Here is a 12,656-nt window from a genome sequence, read left to right as displayed (position 1 = left end):
TAAACGGAATACAGTCAAGTGAGCTGGAATGACTAGGAGTCACCTACCCCCAGGGCAGTAATGGGCTTTCCAATCAAACTCAGAAAAAACACCACAGTGTCAGGAATCAGGAAAGCAAACTAGTTTAGCATGTTTAAGAGCTTCTTTCTCTCTTCTGGATAAAGTTTCAGATCTCACATGACAATGCAAACCTCTACAGATCAGCCCCCGACCAAGGGATTTCTCCAAGCTCCTGTCCTCTTGACTATGTTTTCTCTCTCTTGCTGGAACTCATCGTGCTCTGCCTTTTGGGTCAAAACTACCCTGGAACCATGTTTTGGGTTCTTGGCCCTATCTTCTCCCTCTAGACAAGATTTCTTCAGTGTTCCTTGGTTCCATGCCTTGCTGACCATCAGTAATCCTCTTCAGCACAACACCAGCTCAGGCTGGAACCCTGTACCCACTGCTGGCCCAAGAAGAGAGTGTGTACACCAGCCGGGCTCCAAGCACCTGCTCCCTCTGAAGCTTCACAACTTATCATTAGGAATGGCCAATATGAGAAATTTGTAATCTATGCAAAATAATAATTGAAATGAGAATAACAAATGAACTGACAAGTGAAATGTCAAAGATGATATATGGCACTCTTTATAAAGTTAAAAACAACTAAAATATATTTTCCTTGCATTACACATAAAATATTACATACCAAATAAAACTATATAGAAAAGAAAGTAAAGGAATTAAAAACAGAATTCAGAAAGATAATTACATATAGTTAATATTATTAATAATATTATTAACTATATATTATCCCACCCTGAATCCTGAAGCTATTATCTTTGATTTCTGTTTTTAATTCCTTTGCTGTCTTTTCTGTATAGTTTCATTTGATATGTGATATTTTATTACATGTTTTATATGTAATACAAGGAAAATATTTATCGTTTTTGTTAGATGTAGGCTATTTTCTTAGCTTCTATTCTGTGTACTTTCTTACGTAGGTACTTTACTAAAAGGCCTCTGCCATTTCTTTCACACTAAATAGTTCACACCTTCCTTTAGACTCCAAAATTGAACAATAATATAACTGTAGGACAGCAACACTTGATAGTAACACCATTGCTGCTAGCTCTTTGCAGGCCAGTTCTTCTATCTTTCCTTTCAACACGTGGTCTGAGAAAAAGTTATCATCAGGCATCAGGTAATTCCTCACAGACACCAACGCAACCACCAATGCTCCCTTACTTTACATTCCTAAGGATTTTATGGAGAGTCTCTACATGCAGAATGACGTATAATGACAAAAGGAGGAAGGTTCTGAGTTAGGAGGCTGATTCATGAAAAAGCCGTGCTCCATTCTGACAATTCAGTGACCAAAAGACGGGAGTAGGCTGGAGGAGAGGATCCACTCTTCAATCCTCGTCCTTGTCTCTCTTTTGATATAGATTGACAGACACTTTGCCCTTATTGCTGTTGGTCAGAGGGATTATTGCCCTCTGCAGTCATCAGTCGTGAAAGAAACACATTCAGCTTTATAGAGTGAAACTCAAACAGGAATGACATTATCTGCAGTTACAGTTTACTTAAAGCCGGGCCGTTAAGGTAACACAAAGGAGATAACTGTTTTTACCCAGCTCAGAGATAAAACCTTGCTCAGAGATCTTTTCATTTCTCTTTCCCACCATTCAGGTTTGACCTATTTATGGTCAGGTTCTGATCTCTGAGAGAATCTGGTCTTCTGCTTTCAGCCTAGATGGAAGTGAATTTCCTCCTTTGAGTTTATCAGTAACCACTTTCCCCAGACTAGACTGCCGGCTAAGATGGAGCCAAATACTCATTAGATCTAAGACTTAGTGTGAAAGCCAAAATATTAGTCACTTAGTTGTGTCCAACTCTTTGCGACCCCATGGACTATAGCCCACCAGGCTCCTCCGTCCATGGAATTCTCCAGGCAAGAATACTGGAGTGGGTAGCCACTCCAGGGGATCTTCCCGATTCAGGGATCGAACTCGGGTCTCCTGCACTGCAGGCGGATTCTTTACCTTCTGAGCCACCAGGGAAGCCACAAGACTTAAGTTCTCCTGATGCCCAGATCCCATTTGTTTTCCAGCCATCTCTGCCCCCCACCTGAAGGCTAAGTTATGGTTATTTCCACAGTTCTCTGGAAATTTCGGTCATTCTGCCTGACCTAGGGAAGTTGGAAGGGCGCTTACTCCAGTCATAGTTGCCTTTTAACTCTCAACCACAGCTAGTAGAACGTTTCAATCAGCCCCATCATGATGTCAAAGCACTTTGTCACATGGAGACATTACAATAATGCAATTTAAAGTCTCTCTCCTTCCTACCACCCTCCCTTACTCTTCCCTTTTGCCCTGGCCATTTATGCCCTCTCCCTCTTCCATCCTCAGACTGGCGCATCTAAGTGTACAGATAAAATAGGAAGGTACTATAGGAAACATGGGCTTCCCTGGTGGCTCAGACAGTAAATAAAGAATCTGCCTGAAATGCCAAAGATGCAGGTTCAATCCCTGGGTCTAGAAGATCTCCTGGAGGAGGAAATGGCAACCCCCTCCAGTATTCTTGCCTGGAGAATCCTTTAGACAGAGGAGCTTGGCGGGCTACAGTTCATGGGGTCACAGAGTCGGACACGACTGAGTGACTAACACTACTGCTCCTATAGAAAACATTGATCCAAGTCTCTTATTTCAAAGATGGGGGAATTGAGTCTTATTCATCTAGTTTATTTCTCATAAAAGGTAGAGAAAGAGAAAAAGAAGCCAGAAAAGACAAGACAGAAAACCAGAAATGTGTGTCCTTCTTGAAGCTTGTCTTTCATTGAAATAAACACTTTTTCATTTACTAGACAAGGATCCACTCTAATCCGGATGATTCAGCATTAATAAAAAGTCATGATGGCAAAATGGTGCTGGAAGACAAAATCAACACAGACTCTGCCTCTAGAATTAGGTCCCTCAGGGGTCCATCCTGACCTTCTCTTCCTCAGGCCTAGCATTTATTCATTCAACAAGTATGTTTTTAGTTTGTACACTAGGGATACATGGGCACCTTTAATCTTAAAAACTGACAGTCCAGCAAGAAAACAAAAGAATATAAAAAAATAATAAGATTTTGGCACATTAAGAATATTGTAAACCTATGGTTTTTCTAGTAGTCATGTTCAGTTGTAAGAGCTGGACCGTAAAAAAGGCTGAGCACTGAAGAATTGATACTTTTGAATTGTGGTGCTGGAGAAGACTCTTGAGAGACCCTTGCAGTCAGTCCTAAAGGAAATCAATCCTGAATATTCACTGAAAGGACTGATGGTGAAGCTGAAGCTCCAATACTTTGGCCACCTGATATGAAGAGCCGACTCACTGGAGAAGACCCTGACATTGGGAAAAATTGAGAGCAGGAGGAGAAGGGGATGACAGAGGATGAGAGATGGTTGGATGGTATCACCGACTCAATGGACATGAGTCTGAGCAAACTCTGGGAGATGGTGAAGAACAGGGAAGCCTGGTGTGCTGTAGTCCATGGGGCCACAAAGAGTCAGAAACGACTGAGCAACTGAACAATAAAAACAAGTGCAGATTTAACTGGGTAGCCTGTATTTTTATTGGCTGAATCAGGCAACCCTAGTGTGGTGATCTTAGTACATTCAGTAATAGGACCTAAGCAAGTACTAAAGTCCAACTGGGACCTCTAAATACCTTGTATGTTATTGCCTTTGAGTATCTTCAAAATAATGAAGTTCCTGAAATAATGAAGCCAATGTTTGAAATAATGAAGCCAATCAAAAATAATCCTGCATAAAAACCTGGGATTATGAGGAAAACCTCTTAAGTATCCTGTAAGATCTGAGTTTCTATAACCACAAAAATATTTGTAATATACAGTGCTGAAAGACAGGAGAAACCCTTCACCTCCTACCTCCCCAAATCTGGAATTAGGAGGAAAACCCATGCTTACGAGTCTGTAGCTCTTGCCATGGTGTAGCCATACAAGCTGTGGACATCATAATGAAGGCCCCCACGAAACTCTGTGTCCATGCAGAGGGTTCTTGCGAAAAGCAAGTGGTCCAGAACTCCTGTGGGAAAACACCCATCTGTGAGGTATATCCCTGTCCCAACTGTAAAAGAACTACCCAATCACTTGTTTCCTGGTTACTGACCTTCCCTGACAGTCTCCACCTGAGAAAATCCTCTCCAGATTTTAAATATCCTAAATGGTACTTCCTGCTTGGGGCCTGGGCTTCCTAGGTGACTTGGTGCTAAAGCACCTGCCTGCCAATGCCGGAGACACCAGAGATGTGGGTTCGATCCCTGGGTAAAGAAGATCCCCTGGAGTAAGAAATGGCAACCCACTCCAGTATTCTTGCCTAGAGAATCCCATGGACAGAGGAGCCTGGCGGGCGCAGTCCCTGGGGTCACAGAGTCAGACAAAACTGAGCACACACACACCTGGGGCCCACCCCGAGCTAGATCTTTAAAATTAATTTGCATTTCCATGAGCTCACAAAGAATGCTACTTAGCTAAGCTCACAAAAAGAATGTTACTTAGGCAAGTGAGAAAACATGTTCAGAGCAATGGTTCATCTAAGTTTAAATATAAACAAAGCACTTGCATTTATCAACATGTATTTTGTCAAGAATAGAGAACAGGTATGAGGGCAGTGAACATTTTCACTTTTATATTATAGACATTCACACCCCAGTTAGATTTTCTTTGAAAAGTGAGATAAGATATTTGAGTGGTTTCATGAATAAGAATTCAGATCTTGCCTCTAGAAACCACTACTATTTCTGTATTTTCCCTTTCTCATGCCTAAGATGTTCAGTATTTTCAGCCTTATCTGCAATTGCCTTTTTTTAAAAAATTTTCTTTATTAGCTTTTATTGAATATAGTTGATTTATGATGTTGTATTCATTTCTGGTATACAGCAAAGTGATTCAGATATATATATGTGTATGTGTGTGTGTATATATATATATATTTATTTATTTCCATTATGGTTTATTTCAAGATATTGAATCTAACTCCCTATGTTGTTCAATAGGACTTTGTTGGCTACCTGTTTTATACATATTAATTTGTATCTGCTAATCCCAAACTCCTAATTTATGCACCTGCTTCTTTTCCCTTCTCCTTGAAGACTGATGACTGGGGACCCTCCTTCATGAAGCCTTGTCTGCACACAGGACCTCAGTATGAGACACAGTTTCAGAAAGTTTTTCTTTCAGAAATAAAGAAAATTCTGTTTCTGGCACAGTTCAGATCGTGGAATGAGATTCACGACGACTTCAATTATAAGAAACGACACCAAAATTTTCCCAAAGTTAATTTATCTAAATCTTTATCATGCTAATGTATGCTGTCCAGTCCTGAAATTCCAAGAAGCAAACCGGCTACGAGACAAAGCAGCTGGTTATACACATAGGGAGACTAAGCACCAGTAGAGAATAGGATACTCAACAGAAGCAGGTAGAAGGTGATAGGACTGCCATTTTCTGTAGAGGAAAACACTTGGTTTTGGCCAAGAAAAAAATTAGGAAATTGAAAGTGAAACATGATAAGCTGATTCAGAGTGGAAAAAAAAAATTGAGGAAACATAAACTGAGCAGAGTAGGATGAAGATGAGATGAGGGAGAAGTGAGACTTCCCAGGTGGTCCAGTGGTTAAGAATCTGCCTGCCAATGCAGAGGACGCAGGTTTGATCCCTGGTCTAGGGAGACCTCACTTACTTAGTGCGGCAACCAAGCCTGTACGCCACAACTACTGCACCCACACCCTACAACTACTGAAGCCCGCCTGCCTGGATCCCCTGCTCCACAACAAAAGAAGCATCACAATGAGAAACCTGGGAAAGGCAATCAACAGTAGACCCCACTCACCGCACCTAGAGAAAGCCCGAGAGCAGCAATGCAGACCCAGCATGGCTAAAAAAAATTTTAATTAAGAAAAAAGAATAAGTGAGAGAAGCAAATAGTAGATTTTACAAAAAGTTAAATGGTTGAAAGTCAAGACTCTACCTGAAAAATTCTCCACTCCTGCAATGATCAAAAGGGACTAAAGAAACGGCTAAACCTTGGTCCAAGGGTGCTCATGAAGTGGACAAATCAGAATAAAGTGGCAGAAATTGGTCAGAGGCTCAGCAAGCCTGTGTTCTCTTCCTGGGAGAATATTTCACACTTTCACTTGACATTAAACTGAGACTATGTTATTGGAGTCCAGCCAAAGGAATGTGAGCATATTAAATACACCCCACTTCCAGGAGTGTCCATAAGAATCCCTCTACCCTCTCTTTCACCCAGGAAACTGGAAGCAAAGGACCCTGGGATGGGAGAACAGACTGTGGAAGTAGCTAGATCCCTGAATCATTACTGGATGAGAGCCCCACATCCCACACTAGAGTATTATGTGAATAAACTTGTGTTTATCCACTGAGATGGTCACTTATTTCCAGATTCTAGCATCATCTATTATACACTGTTTCTCCCTCTCCCTCTCTCTCTTTCACACACTTACACTCATTCAAAATCAGGGATTGGAAAACTCATTAATAAAAGACCTTAAAAATAGGAAGGACCTAAAAGGAATCATACTTTAAACTGTTGCTAATGAGCTTTTTTGAAAAAAAGGCTTTCCTGGTAGCTCAATGATAAAGAATCTGTCTGCCAACGTCGGAGACAAGGATTCAGTCTCTAGTCCAAGAAGATCGCACATTCAATGGGGCAACTAAGCCCAGTGTGCCACAGCTACTGAGCCTGAACTCATAGAGCCTGTGTTCTGCAAGAAGGGTAACCACAGCAATTGAAAAGCCCATGCGCCGCAACTAGAGAGTAGGCTCTGCTCTCCACAACTAGAGAAAACCCACACGCAGCAATGAAGACCCAGCACGGCCAAAAATAATAAATAACAATTTTTTAAAAAAGAAAAAATAAAATAAAGATTTACTTAAATGGCAGCTAGTCTGTACCTTAATGTATTCTGATATTCTCTGATTATAAAGTTTAACATTGATCCACTTGTATGAAGGGTTTGGAGACAGTGAACAGGGTGGAAGTATGTAAAACTCTACAGCTGCAGGAGGGATGGCTTCCACCATGTGCTTGCCCTTGGATTATGGCAACGAAAAGGTAATCAGAGACCGAACGATAAAGCAAGGTCTCCAGCAGAAGAGAGGTCAGGGTGGTCAGGGTGTTTGGATGGGGAGTCCCTTGAACTGGGAAGTAGATTGCTGCTGGCCACACCAAGTACTATCGTGGCTGTTTTAAACATATCTCATCCTTCCATCACTAGGAAACAATTTGAAACTTACGAGGTTCGAAAGGAGGAAAGTTGAAGTTGTTTACTTCACACTCTTGATCAGAACCTTGTAGAAAGCTAGATACTTCATCCATTTCCTACAAAGACACAAAATACACAAAATGGAAAATGTTACTGATGCACAGTTAGCTGTTGAGTAATGCTTACTGAATTAGAAGCCCCAAATTTTCTATCCACTTCTTTAAATATGGACTAAAAGTAGGTGAAGCCTGATTTTAATAAACAGTTAATTTTTTTAATTTCAAAGAACTATCCCACCAGCTATCCCCACCTAAAAAATAAAAGATGCTTATGAAATAAGTCTCTAATAATTAATTTAAAATTTTGATGAATCAGTGTGACAATTATATTAATAGCTTCTCATAAAACAATATTTTTTAAGTTAAAATACAGTTAGTGAAGGTAAAAGCTGAAGCCATGAGAAAACAAAGGACTTTCTCAAAAAGAAATAACCAGTTAGTGGCAGATCCAGAGTTAAACTTCCCAGAGTTTTGAGGAGTCTAACTTACTGCATATAAATTCAGCATTAAGTAAAAGGATTTTAAATACCAGTAGTACTCTTGCCTGGAAAATCCCATGGACGGAGGAGCCTGGTAGGCTGCAGTCCATGGGGTCGCTACGAGTCAGACATGACTGAGCGACTTCATTTTCACTTTTCACTTTCACACATTGGAGAAGGAAATGGCAACCCACTCCAGTGTTCTTGCCTGGAGAGTCCCAGGGACGGGGGAGCCTGGTGGGTTGCTGTCTATGAGGTCACACAGAGTCGGACACAACTGAAGTGACTTAGCAGCAGCAGCAGCAGCAGCAGGTCAAGCAAACTATTTTATTACAGATCAGAGTCAAAGTTTATCTCACAATTTGGAATATTTGTTCCCAAAATAAGTTTGATCCTAAAATAACAACTTACAATCCACACTCCATCAAACTCCAGAGTTTTATAAAATTCACTGAACTGCTCTTTCCACCACTCAGTACAATCTGGATTAGTAAAATCAGGAAAAACTGTCCAACCAGGATATGCCTAGAGAAGAAAGAAGCCCTGTGGCAATTAGTCTGTTCAGTGGTTCACTTTGGATTTATTGCTGGCTATCATTTCTTCTACAAGAAGAAATCATTTCTTCTACAAGAAACTTTGATTTTATCACTTAAAAATCAAAATTTGTGACTCTCTTCCTAAAATTTAATAGTAAAATAGGAGCAAGGAGCCAAGGAAAGAAAAAAGAAAAGGAAAAAGAAGTCATTAAATAGATAAGAAGCCATCAAATATCTTTTTCCTATTAAAAAAAGGTAAAATTTCATTATGTCAGGCCAATTGGGAGAAAAACTGTTTAAAATACTGGAAATCTAACTAGACAATAGTTTAGAAGAGAATGATTAAATTTCTCTAATGTGTTGTTAAGTAAAGGTAATCTAAAATCTACTTTGAATATGATATTTCTAAATAATACATTGGTTTCGGCATATAAGCAATCTTTTTTAAGTGGTTAAATTAATTTCATGCTTCTTACTCAGGCCCAATTATTTCTCACCCTATCGTCTCTTCCTATCTATTCCTATCAAAGTGTAGTTTTTAACATTTTCTACAAATAGCACAAAGGTACAGCCATAGCCAAATTATTGGAAATTATGAATTTATAGGATATAAGCTTTTGTGCATATTTCTTGCTCATTTCCCCAGCAAATGTATAGATTGTCATTTAGGGACAATTTTATGCTCAAGTAATATAATGTATACAATTTATATACATTTACAATGCAGAGGCTTCTTAAAACTCAAGATAAGAGCTTGAAGTCCTTCCTTTAAGTGGACTGAACTCTGGTCCTTCATTTTAGGTGATGACAGCAGATCATAATTAGAGATAATTTTGGACCTCAGGGGGCAGACATGTGGCAAAGAAGTCACTTGCAGCAACATTCCACCCAGAGAAGGGCCAGCAAACTTTAAGTGAATGCCTTTATAACGAACCCCAACCGCCCCCACTACGACTACCTCTGCCAACATCCTAGATAAAACGATTCGTGTTATTAGTTGGTCAGTGGAAGTCACAGCGCAACAAAGAGTAGCCCCAACTCACTGCAACTAAAGTCCGTGCAAAGCTACGAAGACTCACCACAGCCAAAAAATAGAATAAACAAATAGATCTTAAAAAATATTTATTCTCAATCATCTGTAGTATTGGAGAATCAGGGTATAGAGTTTAAATTAGACTAGCTCTGTTTTTCCCACCACGATAAAAAAATCATAATATATGAAGTGATAGAAATACTAATTATTACTACAACAGCAGTCACATCGCACTATATAAATGAATCAAATCAACGTGTTATATACTTTAAACTTATACAATATTATTTATATATATATAATATATTTCAACTAAAAAATCCTTCAGAATTTTAATCATTCTATTATTCCATCTACTGATCTAAAAGTAAAAATAAAAGAAAACACTAAAGTCATGAAAACAGTAATGATACTGTAACTTGCTTTCTACCTGCTCATCTTCATACCAAAAGTACAAGCTTCCCAAAATGATCGTAATTACTCCAGTTTTCTTGAGAAATTACCTGCCCAACAACAGAGCCTTTGTCCCCCACGATCCACACTCTCTTTCTGCTTCCATTCACATAAGGCTGGTAGTCAGAGTTATTTAAGATGCCAGGATTCTAATAAGTGAATATAATAATAAGTACTGTTTAGTAACTTTTTCCACTTTGAAAGGAAAAATCAGGCAACAGAATAAGTGTTTGAACGCACCATAATAATTACATATTTCAGTCCATTTTTATGTAACTCGTTGGCAAAATCTGAGAGACCATGGAAAGCCACTCCATCAATAGTGAAATCCTTCTTTTCATCCATGTAGTCTATATCAGAGTACTGGACATCCTGAAAGACAGTGCTGGCCAATTAGAACTGAGAAACAGGATCATGCTGATGGAAGATATTATAGCTCTGTTTCTTGATGATTAAAACCGAAGCCATAGTTCTTAGTGATCCCAGAACTGTCCAGACTAGGCTATATTCTAGGAGTAAAGAAACCCTTTCTGAAAGATACCAGCACTCTTAGACTGCAGGTTTTCCTTTACATACCAATAGAAGCGTGTCATAAGAAACTGAGAAGAACTTGAAGTAGGGACTGGATCTTGCTCATCCTTGTAACTTGAGAACTTGGATGCTTGACATAAAACAAGTTCTCTTTAAAGTGTGTTTGAATGAGTATATTAGTAATGTTATAACCACTTTCTAACCTGGAGCCTAAACATGGAACTAGAATAGATGAAAAGAAGAGAAATTGGTCTTCTTGCCCTAAAACTGTCAGAGTAATAATTAACAAAGATATATAACAAAAGCATAGAGCTTTAATTAATCAAACTCTCATGCATGTGTAAGTTTTGTGTTTGCATACCATCCTACGAGAAATAGGTGTTATTCTTAATGAGAAGATTGAAATGTGAAGGGGTTAAGTGTCATTCCCAATGTCATGGATGCATGAGTCTGTGAGGGTCGACTGGGGCTTTGTTGATAGGCTCTTGGATTCCAGATGCTATTTTTCTCCAACCTACTACATATTCCAAAACATATGAAGTTCTTCTAAGTTGATAAGAGAAGTTCCAACTTACATATGGGATCTCAGCTTCACGAGTTCGGTTTACAACATTTTTCAATCCATCAATGCCACCATAATTCCTGCGACTAAGCTGGAACCCAAGACTCCAGTAGGGAGGCAAGAATGGTCGTCCAACAAGCTGAAAAGATAAATTAAAAAGTATCTAATGAGCGACTGAACTGAACTGAACTGAAGCATTTAGAATACACACTGTAGCACCACGTCTTACCCAGAAATTACTACCTTTGCTTCATTTTCTCTTAAGCCCTCAGATCTAAAAATGTTGAAGCCAAGAGGAATTGCCCTCCTAGGGCAATTTGCAAAATTCTACAGCTCACCTAACTATCTAAATATATTCCTGACAACAGCAACATCAGAAAACAGTGGGATTTGCAGGTAATGCTTGAATCACAATATAATATTGGGGGAAAGAAAGAAGCAACATTCATTCACTCAGTGAATCTTTTCTAAGTGTTGATATTGTGGCAAAGGATTGACAAGGCACTTGGGGTATAGTGGCATACAGCAAAAGTGAATCCTGCTCTCACACTAGTGTCTAATTTCAGACAGCGATAAGTGCTAGGCATTAAGCATCAGGACTAATATTGAATGGGATGGATGAAGAAATAATGGACTCTGTTTAAAATCCAATTCTGTAAGTTCCTCAAGCCAACATTCTGAGACGATTTCACATATAGTCTTAAATATTCCCTGAGAGCCACTGTCTTGTCCTTCCTTATGAGAGTGGCCTCAGCAGGGGGACTCTCTCACACCTCTGAGTCCCCATGCAGTGTATTTGCATCTTATTAGCAGCACTAATTATAAGGCATTTCCTATTCCTATTACTATTTCAGGCTTTGTTATATTTCTACTATGTTATTATAAATTGTGCCATCTTGAACAAATCATCTCGTTTTTCTGTACCTGATGCTTTTTGTCTGTAGTGTAGAAAGTTTAGGCTAAATGGTGTCTAAAAGTCCTTCCTGCCCTACAATTTGAGTCAAAAATAAGTAGCACAGTTCCTTTTACATAGTTTCTTTTCACTAATTTTTTATTTGTTGAATGAATGAATAGATTTTGCTGATCTGTGGCCTTAGATCTTATCTTTGGAATGATTCATCATACACAGATGGACTATGAGCTCCTTGAAAACAGGAACAGGATGGCATCTAACTTAGTTTTGCATTTCTCGAGCCTTGCAGAGTGCCTCTTCAGTATGTAGAAGGCACTCAATAAATGTGCATCAAAATAAATGAACAGCTGGGACTTTCCTGGTGATCCCATGACTAAGACACTGAGCTCCCAATGCAGAAGACCCAGGTTCAACCCCTGGTCAGGGAACTAGATCCCACATTACACAGCTAAGATCTGGTACAGCCAAACAAACAGACATGCTTCCAGCTAGTGAAAGACTTTCAGTCCCAGCATTCGGAATCCATAATTCACTCACAATTTTAATTGTTCTCCTGTTAGTTTATAATGAATGTATGAGATAACAGCAATAAATAATGATTGTGTGTGCATGCGGGCGTGCTATGTTGCTGCAGTCATGTCCAACTCCACGCGACCTTCTAATTATCTAAACACCAAGCCCGTACCTCCAAGTATTCCTGAACCACTTGTTCTGGAGTATTTCCCAGGAACACATAGAAGTCAAGAATACCCCCAATCGTGCGGTAAGTGACGGCAGGAGCGGGCTGAAGGATGACCTCTGAAAGCAGTAAGATAAGAGT

At 39.4% G+C, this 12,656-nt stretch overlaps 1 protein-coding gene across 1 annotated transcript in view; it reads right to left on the bottom strand.

The window, feature by feature from the left end:
- Positions 1-12,656, bottom strand: part of LOC148778406 (putative maltase-glucoamylase 2) — a 93,072-nt gene that overhangs the window by 55,586 nt on the left and 24,830 nt on the right. The window contains exons 8-14 of the mRNA XM_088831910.1: positions 12,522-12,634; positions 10,937-11,062; positions 10,071-10,202; positions 9,881-9,979; positions 8,220-8,333; positions 7,302-7,386; positions 3,952-4,069 (exon numbers count right to left, since the gene is read on the bottom strand). Of these exons, the coding sequence (XP_088688036.1) occupies positions 3,952-4,069; positions 7,302-7,386; positions 8,220-8,333; positions 9,881-9,979; positions 10,071-10,202; positions 10,937-11,062; positions 12,522-12,634 (787 nt within the window). The remainder of the gene's footprint in view (positions 1-3,951; positions 4,070-7,301; positions 7,387-8,219; positions 8,334-9,880; positions 9,980-10,070; positions 10,203-10,936; positions 11,063-12,521; positions 12,635-12,656) is intronic.

This window comes from Moschus berezovskii, chromosome 3, assembly GCF_049115385.1.
Source record: "Moschus berezovskii isolate FMDL1 chromosome 3, NW_MosBer_1.0, whole genome shotgun sequence".
Taxonomy (NCBI): domain Eukaryota; kingdom Metazoa; phylum Chordata; class Mammalia; order Artiodactyla; family Moschidae; genus Moschus; species Moschus berezovskii.
The sequence above is the reverse complement of the archived record's forward strand: the minus strand, read 5'-3'. Positions and strand labels throughout refer to the sequence as shown.